The sequence below is a fragment of the Littorina saxatilis genome, linkage group LG4, assembly GCF_037325665.1.
Source record: "Littorina saxatilis isolate snail1 linkage group LG4, US_GU_Lsax_2.0, whole genome shotgun sequence".
Classification (NCBI taxonomy): Eukaryota; Metazoa; Mollusca; class Gastropoda; order Littorinimorpha; family Littorinidae; genus Littorina; species Littorina saxatilis.
Window position 1 is genome coordinate 23352561 of NC_090248.1, and position 20506 is coordinate 23373066.

Here is a 20506-nt window from a genome sequence, read left to right on the forward strand (position 1 = left end):
ATTATTTAGCTAAATAATGCATGATATAGCTAAATAAAGCATTGTTTAGCTAAATAACGCGTTATTTAGCTAAATAATGTGTTATTTAGACATCAAGAGCTAAAAGGGACTTTTGCACCATTCGGATTGCCATACTTTACAGGGTTCTTTTTTTTCATGGCCGGGTGCTAAAAGCGTGTAAAGCTAATATCTTCCGTTTGCATACAGCTAGGAACGTGATCTTTTGCACACACCCTTGGCCCCACAATTCCAAGCTACTCACCAAATTTGAGCTCAATCAGGGGCGGACGAGGGGGGGGGGGGGTGCACAAGGTGCAGGTGCACCCACCCCTCCAGCAAAAAATAAAAATAAAAAAATTGGGAAGCTGATTCTATGACCATTTATAAGTTCAAATGGCACCAGATGGCACCATATTGCTTCTTTGGGCCAAACATTTTTCCGGGGGGGGCATGCCCCCGTACCCCCTAGCAAATTCGGGCGCTTCGCGCCCATCACATTCACTTTCGATTCAAAGTCCACCCCCCCTTACAAAGCAACTGATCCGCCCCTGTCAATTGACCCCAGAGTACCAGAGATACAGTCCAAACTCTTCAAGATACAAACAAACAATCAGAGCGAATCCTAAATGGCCTATTTATGCTTTGCATAAAGGCGGCTATAAAAAGGGGGGAGAGAAGAAACGGATGACAAGTAGAAGAAGAGAGTAAGAACAAGACAGTGAAGCACCCCATCTTTGGGAATCGGTGAATTGGTGCACAGGGCACACACACACACACACAGCACACACCAATTCACACACACACACACTGACACACACACACACGTGCGCGCGCACACACACTGACGCGCGCGCGCACGCACACACACACACACACACTGAGACACACGGCACACACATACACATACACATACACACACACACAGACAACCACACGCACTCACGCACGAACACATACACACACACACACACACACACCCACACCCACACACACAGTAGGGCCCGAACGCAAATCAAGAATATAACTGCTCATTTCTTGGGAAAAAGCACATATAGGTCTTTATATAGATCCGCCATGAAAGCCTATCAGCCCGGTGGTTGACAAACCAATATTGACTAATTAAGTATCACTTGATCAAGTAACAGCAACACGCCTGTCTGTCACTGTCAGTGCATCAATTTTCCTTTTAAGGTACACTGCACATGATGTATGTACTAGGCGCGTAGAAAAACACTCACATGAGATCAGGCCGCTAAGTATGTTGTGTGTGTGTGTGTGTGTGTGTGTGTGTTTTTTTTTTTGCGTGAGTGTGTGAGAGAGAAATAGGGAATGATACTGCAGGGCTTGCTGTGTTGTACCAGATTTACACGAGTTACTTTTTACAACTGAAAATATTGAACTGCAAACGAAAGCGAGCTTTTTAATATTTGAAAAAGCATCGAGTGTCAAAGAGTTAGAGAACAGGGCACAACCGACGAAATGCCCACATGTACAGCAAATTCAGAATTGGCGAGTCCGAGATGTGCTCCTGCAATGCAGACATCATGAATGCTGAGCACCTGCCGCACAACTGCCGACTCCATGACGCTCCCAGGCAGGCATCGTGGCCGGAACCAGTACCACTGAGGGTCAAGCTCTTCGGCGGCCTGGAGGACCTACAGAGGACAGCTGCTTTCGTGCGGGCGATTGGCATCTCCATCTAGTGAACGACGAAGAAGAAGAAGAAGAAAGAGTTAGAGAGAAGGAGAGGCCCATCCGTTATGATTTGTCTCGGTTGAAAGTTATGCAGATTTGATAGCAGCAGATTTTTCCTGCATACGAGTTTCCAAATTGGTTTTACAGGACTGACAGCCGGACAAATGCGACGTGACTGCCAGTGAACATCAGTCTTTCTGCAGTTGTGATCAGTACTTAAGCAATGGTGTGATCATGAAAACTGAAGTCTGTATCACCTTGTTGATTCAGTCTTGATAATTAATCAACGACTGGTTTTAACTAGGATAATATGCGATCGGAACTGACTTGACACATTATACTTTGCTGCAGTGCAAACTCTAACTTTCGCGAGGGACACCATACGCGTCTGGTCTGGACATTCAACGCAAACAACAACCGTGAACAACAACGAACAACAACGACAACAACAACAACAACAACTATGACAACAACGACAACGACAACGACAACAAAGAAACAAAGATACAAACAAACACGAAACTGACAAAGGTTAGACCCCCCCCTTCCACCCACCCACCCACCCCCCCCCCCACCACCCTCACCCTCCGGCCCCTTCCCCACTGGTTCCTACGCGACTCTATGTACATCTGTCAGCAGTTCAGTCATACGCGATATAACCTTCGTGGTTGAAAACGACGTTAAACACCAGTTCAGTCATACCAACGATTCATGAGATAATACAAGCAAGTCACATGCTGTTCAAGATACCGTCACCTGTACCATAGACCTATATATAAATATAGGTCCCTGCCTGTACTGACACCGCAGTGAATCGCGTTATCGCTCATTAACAACATCATGTGAACGCAGTGTTTAATCGGTGAGTGTACTTTTGGTAAAATGTCTCAGTTACTCGAGTATTTTTATGCTGGTATTTTCGCTTACAAAAACAAATTAGTATTACAATGTTAACTAACACGTTATTATGGAATTGTCACTCCTCTACTGAGCAGAGATAATGAAGTCTTTAAAACAACCTAACTCAGTGACAGCTCCCATGTTCTCCGATGAAAGAGAGAGACTGAGAGAGACGATGCCAATGACAATGACAATTCTTTATGATTTAACGAGGGTAATAAATTAAGCAGTGGTCTGCTTTTTCACATCCAGCCTCCGCCCTAAAGTGGGACTAACTATAAAAAAAAAGAATAACAAAACAATTCTACATTTTGGCTACTTTGAGAGAGAGAGAGAGAGAGAGAGAGAGAGAGAGAGAGAGAGAGAGAGAGAGAGAGAGAGAGAGAGAGAGAGAGAGAGAGGTCTAAAAATAGCCCAGAGGTGCGGAAGAACAGATGCACCCAAGAAGCTGTGTAGCCCAGTCATTGCCATTGGTGTATCAGCGATTTCTTCGGTCTTCGAAAACTTACTGTATGCCACCGTGAAGCTGGTCTCTCTCAGTTCGTCATCTTTTCACAGTAACATCAGAAGCTGCTCCTTCTTTTCTACTCTAATCCAGGTAAGTTCTGGGGGTTAAAGCAAGTTTAAAACACACTCAAACCTTGTGTAAAGAGGGACCGGTGCCCAGAAATTGACTCAGAGAACAGGGCAACGTGTATTGGCCTGTGTGTGTATTTGGCACAGATGTTGTGATGTCTGCGAGTCAGTCTGGAATGCCAGGACTGAGAATAAGGTCGGTGCCAAAGCGGCTGCTGCAAGAATACCATGGCTTGAGGCTACTGTTTTCTACTCCTCGCTCAGATGAAATAACAGTCACTTAGTCATGTACATCTGATCATGGTGATATTAGCTGTTTGGTTTGAAGCTACTGTTTTCTGCTTTTCGTTCAGATGAAATAACAGTTACCGGTCATGTAAATCTGATCATGGTGATACATGTATAACAGTATTAGCTGTTTGATTTGAGGCTACTGTTTTCTGCTTCTAGCTCAGATGAAATAAGAGTCACCAGTCATGTAAATCTGATCATGGTGATACATGTATTAGCTGTTTGATTTGAAGCTATTGTTTTCTGCTTCTAGCTCAGATGAAATAAGAGTCACCAGTCATGTTAATCTGATCATCGTGATATTAGCCTACTGTCTTTGTAAAGGAATGTGTTAAAATATGGGTGTGGTGTCAAAATCTTAAACTGACGTTCTCGACTGTTTTCTGCTTCTCGCTCATGTGAAATTATGACAGTCAACTTTGATAGTCAGTGCACATCTGATCATGATGATATTAGCTGGGCTGTCTTTGTAAAGGAAGGTGTTAAACCCATTGGTGTTGTGTCAGAATCTCAAACTGACCCTACTGTTTTCGTTTCAGTATAAGTTCGAGTCTGTCGCTTTACATATTAATTTCTGACGTGTGAGATGGATTTTTTTTACACAATTATGACAATATATCACGCATTCACATTGGCCAGTAAATCTCAAGCCATTACGGCGAATATTTACCTTTCACGGCCTATTATTCCAAGTCACACGGGTATTTGGTGGACATTTTTTTTTATCTATGCCTATACATTTTTGCCAGGAAAGACCCTTTTGTCAATCGTGGGATCTTTAACGTGCACACCCCAATGTAGTGTACACGAAGGGACCTCGGTTTTTCGTCTCATCCGAAAGACTAGCACTTGAACCCACCACCTGGGCTAGGAAAGGGGGAAGAAAATTGCTAACGCCCTGACCCAGGGTCGAACTCGCAACCTCTCGCTTCCGAGGCAAGTGCACTTTACCACTCGGCCACCCTTTGGGTACTATCATCATAATGGCTCTATCATCATTTTGATATTACTGTCGAAACGCTGAGACCAATACCAAAAGATATCATCACACAGTCCGTCAATGTTAGCTATATATTGCTATTTCTCTGGACATTTTGAATTTGTTTCAGGTTTGGCTGTTCCATATCCCTTCCTCTGATTATTATGTCTTTATGTTCACCCCTTTTCTTGTACTTTCCAGCATTTCCAAATATCTTTTCTTTCAAAAAGTAATTAGTCACTTGCTCAACTAAATTCTGGGATAATTACATCTTTTTTTCTTCTTTTTTTTTTTTTTTTTACCTTATCAGTAAACTAATATGTTTAAATAAATAAATACATAAAAGTAATCATAACATAAATTTATTCCTAATGTTCAGCTCAGTTTCCAATAATACACCCAAATCTAACTTTTTCCCATATCTAAATTTTCCAATGGTCATTTTGGTAATTAAAATACAATAATTCACAAAGTAAATATAATCACTTTTCAAACTTTCCCTAAAATAACCCAAAAATACATTTTCTTCATTCAAAATGATGGCAACATGTATTTTCTTATACACAAAATCTTTACATATTTTCCAACCCTTCATCACCTCTTGGCAACTAAAAAAGAAATGTTCAAGGGTGTCTAATTCATTACAAACTTCACACTTATTCGATGTTCGTAATCCCATTTTGTTTAATAAAATATTGGTTGGATATATTCTATGTAATAGTTTCCAGTGCAGCAGACGTAATCTTTCTTCTTTTGTGCTGTTAACGGCCAGTAACCAGTTTCTCTTATCCAAATCTACATTATGTTTTCGTTTCCAAAAATCACAGGCACTCGGAATCTGGACATCAAGATCAACTAAACATTTTCTAATAAACTTTGCTGTTATATTACCACCGTTAACAATGAAATCCTGCAATGTAAAATATTGATATGGTAATGTGTCTGTACGTCTGGATTTAAGTGCTGTGCATAATGCATTGTATTCAAACTGTCTGGATGGTTTATAACCCACTTTTTGACATAAATCTTCAAAAGAAATAATAATACCATTTTCATTCATAACATCCTTTACAAATGAGATATTATGTTTTATAAAATCTTTAAAAAATAGGCATTTATGTTTAAATTGAATATTCATATTGTTCCAAATGCATTGGTCCTTTAATATTACTGGTGTAAAATCATACTTTTCACAGAAAACACTTTTATTGTCAAGCCAAGTCAATAACACTTGTTTCCAAAACAATGATCTGCAAATATTGAGGCCATTTATCGTTTTCGAAGATGCATTTGAGTCAAAGCACGATAAACCAATGCCCAGACATGACAGACAATATCTTGGAATAACAGACCAATACTTTTGTGTGGAGTTTTGCAAATTAACAAGCCAGGAAATCATAAATGAGTTGTGCATATCTACTACGTTTATCATATTCAAACCACCATAATCTTTTTCTTTACACATAACTGTTCGTCTTACTTTTTCAAATGCGCGCGTATTTGAATACTTTTTCTTCCAAATAAACCTAAACAAAATGGAATTAATACGATGTAGAACATGATGAGGTACTGCCAGAGACTGGAAAATATAAACGAATTGAGATATAAGAAAGGTTTTAACAATACAAATTTTACCTTGTATACTTAAATTTCTCTTTGACCAATTGGCGATTATTTGTTGTATTCGTTGAATTTTCTTTGACCAGTTTTCCTCTAAAGACGATGCGGGTATATTGTTTGAAAAAATAATTCCAACAATTTTTACTTTACATTTCCATTTAAGACCAAAATACTGATCTGTACACAACTTTTTGGACCCTATCCACATGGCTTCCGTTTTGTTAACATTCACTTCCAAGTTTGAAAAACGTTTAAATATATTCAAAATGTATAACGCCCTTTCTAGATCTATTCTATCATGCAAAAAAAGAGTGACGTCATCAGCATATAATAACAGTTTTAGGACCGTGATGGGTGATACCTCAAAGGGTGACATAGGCAGATGGATACCCTTAATAGCTTCATCAGAACGAATCTTGATCGCCAACATTTCAAGGGCAATAACAAAAGCCATTGGAGAGAATGGACATCCTTGGCGAATGCCAGTTTCCACAGGAAAAGGTTCGGATATCCACCCTGTATAATTAATACAACTTTGACTATTGTTCATCAGGACAGAAGCCCATTTTTTAAAATTATCACCAAAACCAAATTTATCAAATGCAAACAAAATATAATCTTTGGATATGGAATCAAATGCACGTCGAAAGTCAACTGCTAATAAAACTCCAGGTTTATCCATTGTGTTCATAATATCTATGGTATCATCAATGAGTCTAATCATGTTACTTATTTTTCTTCCTTTCATAAAGCCAACTTGATTTTCATGTATAATATCACCTATTACAGTGGAAAGTCGCATTGCTAAACATTTCGCAATTATCTTGTAATCTGTATTTGTCAGAGATATTGGTCTCCAATTGCCGAGATCGTCCCTAGGTAAATCTTTACCTTTATGAATTAAGGTCAGGACTGCTTGTTTTTGAGTGGGCGATAATTCGCCATTAACAAATGATGCTACAAATGAGGCATGAACTACATCCCTTATCTTCAACCAAAATACTTTATAAAAACAGGTAGTGAGGCCATCAAGACCTGGGGCTGAATCGTTATTTAATAATTTAAGGGCAATAGTTAATTCCTTCGCGGTAATCTCCGAGTCCAATTCACCTTTTTGGTCATTGGAGAGAAATGGTATATTTAAATCTTGTACAAATTCGTTTGCGCTCATCTGGTTAAATTCCGCGCTTTTTTCATATGAGTCTTTAAAAAATCGTACTTGTTCTTTCATAATCTCTTTCTGTGTATTAAATACCCTCCCGTCCTCTGTCTGCAAACGATCCATAATTTTCATGTTAGCTTTACTTTTTTCCAAATTCAAAAAATACTTTGTGTTCTTCTCACCTTCTTCTATGAACTGAACGCGAGAGCGAACTTGGGCACTCTGGGCTTCTTCCAATGAAAATACCTCAAGCTCTATTTTAATTTTTTCTCTTTTCATTAACAGATTCAGATCTTCTGGATTATTTGCTAAAAGAATGTCCGTTTCATCCAAAACCTTCTGAAGAGAAAGCTGGGAATTATTTTGTTTTCGCTTTCTTCCTGCTGCATAGGCTGTGCAAAATTCCCGCATTTGAATTTTTAATAATTCCCATTTTAAAGAATCACCTAAACATTTATTTTGCAACAAAAATGCATCAATCAAGTTATTCATTAAATCAACAAAACCTATGCCTCGCAATAACTGATTATTAAATTTCCAGTAAGAAGGTCCGCGTACTATGTTCACAAACTGAATTTTCAACTCAATTAATCGGTGATCTGAATGTGGTACTGAGACCATGTCACAAAATAATGTTTTATCAAACAAGCCACCAGAGAGAAGAATATAGTCAAGTCGACGGGCTATGAAAGGGTTCTTCCTGCTCCAGGAGAACTCCTTTTCGTCGGCATGAAACAAGCGCCAAACATCATTCAGATCGTTACTATGCAAAACATTTTGAAAATTAACAACATCAGACTTTTTATGTTTTTCACCACTCACAATATCTATCTCGTTATTCAAAACACAATTGAAATCCCCACAAATTATTTTCTCACCTTCGAATTCTTCAAAACACGAATTAACTTGTGCCCATAATTGACTTTTTTCAAAAGAATTATTAGGAAAATAAATATCCATCAAATAAAGAAAATCATTTTCAAATGTAATTTTTAAACACAAAATTCTGTCTGTTTTAAATACTAATTCTGCTTTACCACCAAAACTTTTTTTTATGAGAATAATTTGTCCCATGCTCTGACAGGAAACTGAAGAATGAAACACTCTTCCACCCCATTCTCTCTCCCACTGATCTTTCACATCGTCCGTAATATATGATTCCTGCAAGCATATCAAATCATATTTTCTTTTTTTTAATAAATCAAATATAGATCTTCTTTTTCTTTTGTTACGTAATCCTCTTACATTAAGAGAGCATACCGAGATGCTATTCATTAAACCCGAGTGTAATTAAGTCGCAAAGCCAATTCATAGTCCTTTACCATCGCCGTCGTCGCGTAGCACGTGAGAGTCACCAGTCAACAGAGAAGTACGGTCAGGGTTCAACACAAAAGACTGCCTAAGCTGTGTGTGTTGCTGTGTCGGGCCCTGTCGTCTCCGTGTCGCACGTGTTCTCTTTCCCGTCGCTATCGGGTGTTTGTGGCATTGTCAGTCTCGGTTGTTTGCTGCCCTGTTATATGTATCTACTAGAATGAATACCCGCTTCGCCGGGTAGCCGGCTTCGCCGGGTAGCCGGCTTCGCCGGGAAGAAGTACTTAGAGCCGTACGCCGGCTTCGCCGGGTCCGAACAATGGACCCGCCAAGCTTAGGTCCCTCCCAGATTCGTGGAATGGGAACAGCACGAAAATGATTCAGTGGCCATAATGCCATTCCTGACCATATCGAGTCCCATCCTTGTCGACGAATGTAACCGTGTTAATCACCTTTGGAGGCGAACTCCACTCAAACAGGACTGAGCAAGTTATGGCTTCTAAAAGGAAGGCCAGTACATAAATTTACACAAAAGCCGCCAGACCACATCACAAACAGAACTGAACAATGCACAGGTGTTGCTCACATAGAGAGACACACACACACACACACACACACACACACAAAAACACAGAGAAGCCGTATCTATAGAGAGATAGATGACAGTGTATTTTTCGCGTGGCTAAAAATTGATTCGACCTTTGCACTTTTACAGTGAGGATAATTTACGGGTCCAATTTACGTTCTGGACACTGCGTTGACCTTCTAAAAATAGTAACAGTAACAGAACGCCGGGAATATCCGAAGACGCTCCACTCACACTATAGTGCACCATTACGAAGGAAGGGAGGTAAACGCTGAAAACCTGGAGAATATGAGAAGATAAGGAAGAGTTACTTATAATGGTGAAATGAACACAAAAACCAAAATCGATTCAGCGCTGCGCGCTGAGAGCACGTGTTGAAATATCTCATCGATGATATTGTGTCCGGGGTGTAGCTGAATACGGTGTCCAAATTTGAAAAAGATCCACCGAGAACTTTGGCTTTGGTGTGTCGGTATGGGGGCCCGGGTAGCTGAGGTGGAACCAAAATAGCTGAGGTGGAACCAAAATCGGTTCAGCGCTGCGCGCTGAGAGCACGTGTTGAAATATCTCATCGATGAGGTTGTGTCCGGGGTCTCTCTGAATAAGCCCACCAAATTTGAAGCAGATCCATCGAGAACTTTGGCCGTGCATCGCGCACAGACAGACACACACACAGACACACAGACACTAGTCGTCTATATATAAATATATACGACTAGTGTCTGTGTGTCTGTGTGTCTGTCTGTCTGTCTGTCTGTCTGTCTATCTGAGTGTTCGCCATGCACGGCCAAAGTTCTCGATGGATCTGCTTCAAATTTGGTGGGCATATTCAGGTAGACCCCGGACACAATCTGGTCAATGAAAATGTTCAACACGAGCCGATTTTGGTTTTTCTGTACATCCATTCCCAGTAACTCTTTCTTATCTTCTCCAGTGTTTTGCGCGTTTATCTCCCTTCCTTCGTACGGTGCGCCGGCCAAGCCGGCGTACACCCGGAATCGAGTTGTCGGATGAGTCAGGATAATGGCTCATCGATGATTGACTCACTCTGTCTGGCTCGCTTTGATAATCTCTGCTGATGAAAACATAACAACCAAGGACTCTGTTTAAGGGGTTCAGCACCACAAGAATAAGAAAATTCTGCGAAAAAACAAATTCCGATTGCAAAGAATCATGCTTCAAGAGATCGTTGTCATATACACTTATTTACCTGTTAAGGTTTGTCTGAAATGTAAGTGCGTTGAAACTGTGTCAAAGAAACTGAGGTTGTAACAAGAAATTAATATCAACACTCCTCTTATACCTGAAACATGCAACTTGGAATCGTGTTTGTTGTTCGTGGAAAACGTAACTTCTCTAGAATTGAAGTAATTCGCTCATAACCTTTTTATCTCGACCTCATTCGCGCCAAATTATCATACTTGTTTGGCGATAAACAAGTACTAAGGTACTTGTGACTGCATTCAGCGATAACAATATTATCATGTGTAACTGACTGAGCCACATGAGTTTGGTTCTTATCATGCTTCGTACATTGTGACAGCTATTAGCTCATACTGGTTACAGCCTTGACGGATGGATATTCGTTTATATTACACGCTTACCTAGTATACTTATTAAATGTTTGATTCATTAAGAAATCAATGGACATGTTTTGTTATTTTGAAGATTTGCGATAGATTTTTTGACACAGATTTAGCTGCAGACTGACTGACTTATTTAGATATAGACATCTTTCTTATCTCCAACGAGAGATTCCGTTGTGGTGAATATTACAACATTAAACAACATACAACAAAACATGAGAAAACATAAATCATTGGCATTCAATATTCGACGAGAATAATTTCATCATCGAGCGCCAACGGCATAGTCTCATTTGAGGTGATATATGTGAAATATTTGATATTGTTATGTTTCAGTATGTATGCAACTGCTCTGTTTTCTTTTTCTTTTCCTTTCCTGGAGGGAAGGTGGGTTTTTTCCTGGAGGGAAGGTGTTTTTTTCCTGGAGGGAAGGTGTGTTTTTCTTGGAGGAAGGTGTTTTTTTTCCTGGAGGGAAGGTGTTTTTTTCCTGGAGGGAAGGTGTGTTTTTCTTGGAGGGAAGATGGTTTTTTCCTGGAGGGAAGGTGTTTTTTCCTGGAGGGAAGGTGTTTTTTTCCTGGAGGGAAGGTGTTTTTTTTCCTGGAGGGAAGGTGTTTTTTCTTGGAGGGAAGGTGTTTTTTTCCTGGAGGGAAGGTGTGTTTTTCTTGGAGGAAGGTGTTTTTTTCTGGAGGGAAGGTGTTTTTTTCCTGGAGGGAAGGTGTGTTTTTCTTGGAGGGAAGGTGTTTTTTTCCTGGAGGGAAGGTGTTTTTTCTTGGAGGGAAGGTGTTTTTTCTTGGAGGGAAGGTGGGTTTTTTCCTGGAGGGAAGGTGGGTTTTTTCCTGGAGGGAAGGTGGGTTTTTTTCCTGGAGGGAAGGTGTTTTTTTCTTGGAGGGAAGGTGGTTTTTTCCTGGAGGGAAGGTGGGTTTTTTTCCTGGAGGGAAGGTGTTCTTTTCCTGGAGGGAAGGTGTTTTTTTTCCTGGAGGGAAGGTGTTCTTTTCCTGGAGGGAAGGTGTTTTTTCCTGGAGGGAAGGTGGGGTTTTTTCCTGGAGGGAAGGTGTTTTTTTCCTGGAGGGAAGGTGTTTTTTTCCTGGAGGGAAGATGTTTTTTTCCTGGAGGGAAGGTGGGTTTTTTTTCCTGGAGGGAAGGTGTTTTTTTCCTGGAGGGAAGATGTTCTTTTCCTGGAGGGAAGGTGGGGTTTTTTTCTGGAGGGAAGGTGTTTTTTTCCTGGAGGGAAGGTGTTTTTTCCTGGAGGGAAGGTGTTTTTTTCTTGGAGGGAAGGTGTTTTTTCCTGGAGGGAAGGCGTTTTTTTCCTGGAGGGAAGGTGTTTTTTCCCTGGAGGGAAGGTGTTTTTTTCTTGGAGGGAAGGTGTTCTTTTCCCCGCCGATGCTGACAGTCTACGAGATCAGCAATATTTATATCTGCAATCTGGGTTTTTGTTTGTTTGTTTTTTTCTTCCCCTTTCATCTTTTTGTTTCGTTTGAGTATAGATCACTTACTTACTACCACCGTACATACAACAGCCAGTAGATTGAGAATGCGCTTTCTTTCTTATCATCAAATTAATCTATATCTGCACAATGTTTTTTGACCTTGGGAAGAATACATCCCAGTTAGTCTGTGTAAAAAATTCTTCTTATTCGCAGAAAGAATGCTGACATCTGCTGTTACCTATCACATTAAGTGTATATATATATATATATTTGTTTTGTGAATTTCAGAATTCCCGTTACCGAACAGCACCTGCAAGATCAAAGCAGCATTCTTAGCATGGAGCATTCTTGGCAGAAATATCCCATCAGCTAACTTCCATGGGGCTACAATGAAGCCGAGCTGGTTTGTGCTGTAAGATTCCTCAGTGAATAAAACACGATTCCACCTGCCGTTCATCTGAACTTTTTACCAACCAGCTTCCGGAGTGATCGGTCGACTACAGAATTTGTTTCATTAGAACTGACTTTTTTGTTCCAAACTTTGTGATCAAGCAAAGACCGAAAGTGTCACTTACAAACACTCAGAGAAATTGTGTCGTTAAAGATTTACATTTCAAATTGATGGAATGCATGTCTATATAACTGACAAGACATAATCAAAGAATAACAAGTGATACTGATAGAAACAAATCTTCCATTTCCCGGATTGTCGTTTTTTGTGTGAAAGTGTCCTGACGACACCAATTGCTCAAGATGAGAATCCCAGCTGATTTCCGACCCTTGCTCGGGCTGCTGCAGAACCAAACTTCTGTGGCCATGGAGACCAATACGACCTTGTCGGATATGCTGAACACCACCTTCTCCGCGCAGACATCGTCACCAACACCATCACCGTCACCACTACCACCAACAACAACGACAACAATTATGGCGCCGACACAAGGATCCTCCTCACCCACGCTGTACAAAATCCTCACCAGTCTAACTTCAACCGTAGGCGAGAATTTGACATTATCTTCGACCAGCGGAATCTTCGATGACGTGGGGGGAGGCGGAGGGCGTGGGAGGTACTTCAACACTCCTCTCAGCGCCCCTGAGGCCTCCCTAGACCCCATAACGGAACCTCCGCTGCTTGGAGACTCGGCAGACCTAGACGACCTCGGGTGGATCATTCCTGCCACTATCGCTTGCATTGCCGCCATGTTCGCTATTGCTTTGGCCTGCTACTATGGTGTCCGGAAGTTGGAGCTGCGCATGCTCGCCTGGTGCTACCGGAACTGCTCCTGCTGCTGCGTCCCTGGTGACGGGGAAGGGGGGCGACTGTTAGGGGGAGAGCAGCACGACAGTCTATCCGAAGAGACGGGGAGGAAAGGAAAGAGGGAGAGCGTTCGTCTGAGAGGTGGGTATAGAAGATGTAGGGGGGGGGGATTGTGTGTGTGTGTGTGTGTGTGTATGTGTGTGTGTGTGTGTGTGTATGTGTGTGTGTATGTGTGTGTTTGTGTGAGTGTGTATGTGTGTGTGTGTGTGTGTGTGTATGTGTGTGTGTATGTGTGTGTTTGTGTGAGTGTGTATGTGTGTGTGTGTGTGTGTGTGTGTGTGTGTGTGTGTGTGTGTGTTTTCGCCCGTACAGATAGTTCACTATACACCTAAAACAGCTTAAGGCAGTAAATCTGGGTACATGTACAATTGTTCACTTGGAAAGATGAGTACCTTCAATCAGTGTCAACGCTGGACGTATCTATGGTAACTTACAAGATGGTCAGCACAGGAAGGGGAGTACCTTAATTTACAAGTTGACCGGGCTGTTAAAGAGAAGTGTGGTGATACATTGCCCTGGCCAGTATGCGTTTGCACTTATTCCCAAGAACGAGCTTCATGGTTGTTCCGTGGTTCCTTTACATGCTGTTACTTGGCCAAAGTTTGCCTTTTAGGAAACTGGGACATTTCTGTCGCAGTCAAGACTTATATTGGTACCACATAGGCTTCTGAGAACCTCCTAAAGAAGGGTTTCCTAGCGTTAACATACAGCAAGAGCAAACTTATATCAAACACACATCCTGCTTGCGCGACAGGGACATTTTTGTACTGATTTATAAAACTGAACGTGGCTTCTCTCTTCAATCACTATCTCCTATCTATCGTTTTCGTTGGTAGCTTTATAATAACGCAATCACATAATTGAACAGAGACGATGCATATTTTTTAGATCATTTGCTGATCTTCTATATATATATACGACTTGTGTCTGTGTGTGTGTGTGTGTGTGTGTGTGTGTGTGTGTGTGTGTGTGTGTGTGTGTGTGTGTGTGTGTGTGTGTGTGTGTGTGTGTGTGTCCGCGATGCACGCCCAAGGTTCTCGATGGATCTGTTTCAAATTTGGTGGCCATATTCAGCTACACCCCGGACACAACCTGCTCGATGAGATATTTCAACACGTGCTCTCAGCGCGCAGCGCTGAACCGATTTTGGTTTTTCTCTGGATCCATTCCCAGTAACTCTTCTTTATCTTCTCCAGTGTTTTCAGCGTTTATCTCCCTTCCTTCGTGTGGCGTCAATCCATATTCCCGTTACTACGTTACTATTTTTAGAATGTCACTGCACTGTCCAGAACGCTTTCATTGCACCCGTAAGTTGTTTCTTACTGTAAAAGTGGAAAGGTCGAATCAATTTATAGCCACGCGAAAAATACACTGTCATCTATCTCTATATATTTATAGATATAGATATACATATATATATATACTAGATGAATACCCGCTTCGCCGGGTACGGCTTCGCCGGGAAGAAGTCGAGCCGAATACCCGGCTGCGCCGGGGACCCGGCATTGCCGGGTGTACGCCGGCTTTGCAGGCGCACCGCACGAAGGAAGGGAGATAAACGCACAAAACACTGGAGAAGAGTAGTGACCTTCTAAAAATAGTATAACGGGAATATGGATTGAGCGTTGTCGACAGTGACCTTCTAAAAATAGAAACGGGAATATGGATTGACGCCACACGAAGGAAGGGAGGTAAACGCTGAAAACACTGGAGAAGATAAGGAAGAGTTACTGGAAATGGATCCAGAGAAAAACCAAAATCGGTTCAGCGCTGCGCGCTGAGAGCACGTGTTGAAAATTCTCATCGACCAGATTGTGTCCGGGGTCTCTCTGAATAAGCCCACCAAATTTGAAGCAGATCCATCGAGAACTTTGGCCGTGCATCGCGCACAGACACACAGACACACAGACACTAGTCGTATATATATATAGATACGGCTTCTGTGTGTGTGTGTGTTTGTGTGTGTGTGTGGGCAACACCTGTGGTTTGTAGAGTTCTGTTTGTGATGTGGTCTGGCGGCTTTGGTGTGTCTGTATGTTCAGGCCTTCCTTCGTGAAGCCATAACAGTTATTCTCAATCCCGTTTGAGTGGACTTCGCCTTCAAAGGTGATTGTGGTGTTTCGGCACCCGGTTACATTTGGCGTCGTCGACAGCGATGGGACTCGACATGAAATGTTCAGGCCACTGAATCATTTTCGTGCTGTTCCCATTCCACCTGGGAGGGACCTAAGCTTGGCGGGTCCATGGTTCGGAACTTTGGGGACAAAGTTCATTCAAAGGGGGTCGAGTGTGACAGGGAGACTACCGTCGCCCTTCACAGCAGACTCTGCAGAGTTGTTCGCCTTAGAAGTTGTGGGCTTTCCTTGCATGTACCCGTAAGTTGTTCTCACTGTAAAAGTGCAAAGGTCGAATCTATTTATCGAAAAATCCACTGTCATCTATCTCTATATATTTATATATATAGATAGATATATGCGGCTTCTGTGTGTGTGTGTGTGTGTGTGTGTGTGTGTGTGTGTGTGTGTGTGTGTGTGTGTGTGTGTGTGTGTGTGTGTGTGTGTGTGTGTGTGGAGGCAACACCTGAGGATTGTAGAGTTCTGTTTGTGATGGGGTCTGGCGGCTTTTGTCTGTCTGTATGTTTTGGCATTTGAGAAGCCATAACAGATAATATAGGGCTTAGAAATAAGCTCTAAAATTCTCAATCCCGTTTGAGAGGACTTCGCCTTCAAAGGTGATTGTGGTGAACCACCACGCTGTCTGTCTCTGTCTCGCGATTCACCCCGGCGAAGCCGGGTATTCCTCTAGTTCAAAATATATTGCAAACCGCTATGTTACAAAATCATTCATTCTTTCCATTACACTTCGACATTGTGACAATTAGCCAATTCTGTTCTCCGAATGTGATCATTATCTTACATGTGACATCTTTTTTTTCAGAATTGAGAGAGCGTTCGCCAAGCTACGGGGTCACACGAAGCACGTCAAAGGAGTATGTACCTAAGCGGGATTTTAACCCTTTTGACGACTAGAGCTGAGCAGAATCGGGTTTGTAAGCCCTTCGACGATTAGAGGATATATAATGGTTAGTCTGCAGTTGTTTCCCTTTGACAACAAGTGCAGTACCTGTGCACCAACGCGGTTCCATGTCTACAATAGTCATGCGCACTAAGATACTTCCGAGCAGAGAACCTTCCATGTGGTTTGTGAATAAATTACAGTTGCACCTTACCCTTTGTCTCTGTTGGTTTGTCCGTAATACAAACCTAAGACATTATAGGGATAACTCTGAACAAATCTACTGTTGCTCGTGCAAGGACACAGACTCTATATATACCGTCGTCGATACGACATCGGACTACAAAATGGACCAAAACTTGAACTTACTTACTTACTTACTGCCCGTTGTGCCGGTTGGCATGTAGCAGCACACAACTTGAACAATGTGCGCCAAAGACTGAGGCCTGTCCTAGAGATCCCTGGCTTACATTTGGGACAGTTCAAGCCAAATTGAAGTAAGAAAAATCAAATATGGCTTAAATGTGAAAAAGTGCCCAAATGTGAAAACCGTCGAATGCCTTCAGAAGTTGAAGGTTTGGCGTTTCAGGTCGTGTGTTATCCGTGCGACCAGTACCAGTACCTGTTGCTTACTTTGGGGTTGGACCTGTGTTTATTTTCACACCAATGCGAAATTAATCAATATCATGTGTTTTACATACTTCCAGTTTAAAACGAAGTTTCTTGCAGCCATGGTACCACGACGGAAAGAAAATCGTTAAAAGCAAAACCAAAGAAAATGTTATGAATGCAATGCTAAAAGAAACGGAAAGAAGGCATAGTGCAATACACGCTATTTTGAACGCTATATCTTCCGGCTTCTCCGCGATGATGTTTCTGACGAAAGAAACAGAGGAATGTGTGTAAGGCGCTAAGATTTGATTAAGCAAGAAAGAAAATTAGCAAGCAAAATGATTACAGTCAATATCTACAAAGTGTGAAATGTTCGGTCTCATGTGAGTGCTTCTTTATTTGTGTTTTAGGAATAAGGATTACAGTCGTAACACAAATGTAGGACTTGTAAAATTGTTTCTCTGAAATCCAAGAATGACTATTTATGATTTACATATTCTTATGGAAGACATCATTTGTGTTGCGAGTTTAAAATGATTTTGAAATGAATCTAGACTGCACAAAGACGATATTTAATGTTACGTACACACGCACTCTCAGTGACATGTCAAAATCTTCAACACAGAAATGTTCGTGCCTGGATCATGTAAGTCGGAGATTAGCCACACGAGTATTCGGCTTGAAGCAACAAACAAACAAACAAACAGACGGACTCACGTTTACCTACAGATTAGTACATAAAAAGATAGTAAATCAAAACTTCCTGGTTTAAAAAAAATAAAATTTTGGCACACAAGTCAATGGCAATGCGATTTTTTGTAACTTAACAGTGTTTTTCCTTCCTTACAATATTTGTTGTTGTTGTTGTTGTTATTGTTGTAGCTGCCACCAAAGATTGTCTACCGTCTTTATGTACGGGATTTATTCCATTGGAAGTCTTGGTAAAGAACGATAAGTGGAGTCCTTTTTGACGGAAGTTTTCTCCCTTGGTTCACTAATAGAACTTTGCAACTTCAACATACTACTGATACAGGAACGTGTGAAAGGAAATATTATACAGCAAAATATTAATGCTGCATGTTTGCAATAACAAAACCGCTGTTTCTTCATGGCTGAATCTTGCATAGAAGCGTTGTTTGTTTATCTATTTGTTTGCTCGCTTGCTTGCTTGTTTGCTCCGGCACTTGTTTTTTGTTGATTTGTTTTATTTCTTTGGGTCTGTTATTTATATTCGATGTTTTGTCCGCTGTGCTTAAATAATGATAAGTCTTCATACCTGTTCCATCTTCTGATTTTGCTTAACATTTCTTTAAAAGTATTGCAGCATTTGAATGAATGTTTTTATTCCTATCTTTTTGGGGGCGGCTGTGTGCGTGTTCGTGCGTGCGTGTGCGTGCGTGGGTGTGTGTGCTATCAAAATACCTTCGATCATTTCTGCTTTTTGACACCATTGTGTGCCATGACTGAGACTATTTGCACTGGAATAACTTGAATTGAAATATGAGGATGATGTGTGCCTGTGTGTGTGTGTGTGTGTGTGTGTGTGTGTGTGTGTAGGCGTGCGACAGGGCATGTGTGTGCCATTGTGTGTATGTGTGTGTGTGTGTGTTTGTGTATGTGGGTGTGCGCGCGTGCGAGAGTAGGCTTACATCTGTCTGTGTGTGTGTGCGTACGTGTGCGTTATCGCCTGTGTGTGTGTGTGTGTGTGTGTGTGTGTGTGTGTGTGTGTGTGTGTGTGTGTGTGTGTGTGAATGTGTATGTATATGTGTCTGTTAACAGGATAAATCAATCATATAACGAAATCAGCGCATCTTTATTGACAATACACTGTACATGTTTACGAAACAACTTCTATAAAACTAACAAAGTACACTACTGTTACCACCTTATCTACATCTAATGTAAGATAATCTCGTCGTCACAAAACAAAGTCCAAAATCGGTTTTATTACTAGATGAACAAAACTACTAACACGCACTACGACAATCATTAAAGCTTATTGTTCAGGCGTACGTTTCTGTGTGCCTTTCTTATTTCTCCCCTGGGACGTTCATTTTACCTTTCTTTGTTAAAGACTGGCTCGAAAGACGGACAGACGGACTCACACAACTATATACACAAAAGCAAACACACACACACACACACATACACACACACACACACACACACACACACACACACACACACACACGTAACCTCTCTCTCTCTCTCTCTCTCTCTCTCTCTCTCTCTCTCTCTGTGTCTAAAAAGGCCTCATCATGTGCATACTATAGAGGCTGTTCGTTTTGAAGAACTGTGTCGAGTCCAAAAAGTGACATTATATGGAATTCAAACACTTTCTAACCATTTCCCAACGACCCAGTGTGTTGTATGATGCTCTTATTCAAAATAAAAGCCTGGGCAGGCCTGTGGTGGTGTACACAATAATTTGCACGGGAAGGCTCTCTGGCTCGTAGGCACTATCATATTTACATGGGATAAAATCATTCATACATGGTCAAATACAACAACAACAACATTTTTTTGCGATAGACCGTCTTAACACTCTGATGTCAGAGAAGATGTGCACTTGGTAAAACCGTTATGGTCAGTCCAATGTCTTTGTTCGACCAAATCTTAGACAATCTTGTGGTAATTTAGAGATCAGATGTGATTTACAAGATCTGTGGTTGATTTACAATGTCGTAAAAGAATGTGTATCTTACAAAAAATGAAAATTACAGGTAGTCCATTTTGAAACTGCCATAGCCCGTCTAAATTACAGTCCGATGTGATAGAGGCTGTGCACTTTGTAGAAGCGTGTGGGTCTGTCCAGTGTCTTTGACCACAGGCTATCCACCATGAGGCAGGGTGCCCGGCGCTTGAAGAACGGGTCTCTCCGGTTCTTGACCACCGCTCGACCGTGACTGACCACTCGGCGAGGTCCGTTCATCACCTCCAGTTCTGCCACCAGTCGACCGTGACGCTGCTTGATCTTCTGAAGTTTGACGTCCTTGTGGACAAACTGACCTGCAGTGGACGATAAAGGGAGTGTCATAGGGAACGAGAGAAAAACACAGGACGCCACCCAACAAAGCAACACAGAAAATGTGTAGGACTCTCCATATTAGGCTTTGAACTTTGATTTCCGGTCGTTCTTTCTGTTCATCTGGCGATAGTGACTAATCAGTTAAACGTCTAATGATCGATGATAAAAACAAAACACAAACCAACATGAACAACAACATCAACAAAACGCCATCCCCCATAGCCCATACAAAACAATGAAAACAGATTTTTGAAGATTCTGCCATCCGAGAGTATCAGTGTTGAAAAAGATTCTTTCCTTTTCGATTGCGCTCTCTCCAACAGCTCCTCCTCCTCCTCGCCCTACTCCCACTGATACTAATTCTAAAGCAATGTCATAAGCAAAGTGACAATTGTTATTC

At 41.5% G+C, this 20506-nt stretch overlaps 2 protein-coding genes across 2 annotated transcripts in view; one reads left to right on the forward strand and one right to left on the reverse strand.

Annotated features, from left to right (window-relative positions):
- Positions 1-3066: 3066 nt before the first annotated feature.
- Positions 3067-18360, forward strand: LOC138964259 (uncharacterized). The gene is made up of 3 exons (XM_070336164.1): positions 3067-3193; positions 12422-13532; positions 16389-18360. Exons 2-3 carry the CDS (start codon positions 12887-12889, stop codon positions 16478-16480), a joined length of 738 nt encoding a protein of 245 aa, XP_070192265.1. The 5' UTR covers positions 3067-3193; positions 12422-12886; the 3' UTR covers positions 16481-18360.
- A 512-nt stretch (positions 18361-18872) lies between these two features.
- The window catches only part of LOC138964260 (inter-alpha-trypsin inhibitor heavy chain H3-like), a 43683-nt gene continuing 42049 nt past the window's right edge, over positions 18873-20506 (reverse strand). Inside the window, exon 16 of the mRNA XM_070336165.1 lies at positions 18873-20087. Within this exon, the coding sequence (XP_070192266.1) occupies positions 19837-20087 (251 nt within the window). The 3' untranslated portion in view covers positions 18873-19836. The remainder of the gene's footprint in view (positions 20088-20506) is intronic.

What these genes read in the sequence shown, in the direction of transcription:
- LOC138964259 (XM_070336164.1), top strand. Translation starts at nt 12,887, where the DNA reads ATGAGAATCCCAGCTGATTTCCGACCCTTGCTCGGGCTGCTGCAGAAC. An exon ending in GGAGAGCGTTCGTCTGAGAG is followed by an intron (nt 13,533 to 16,388) that starts GTGGGTATAGAA and finishes CTTTTTTTTCAG; the next exon opens with AATTGAGAGAGCGTTCGCCA.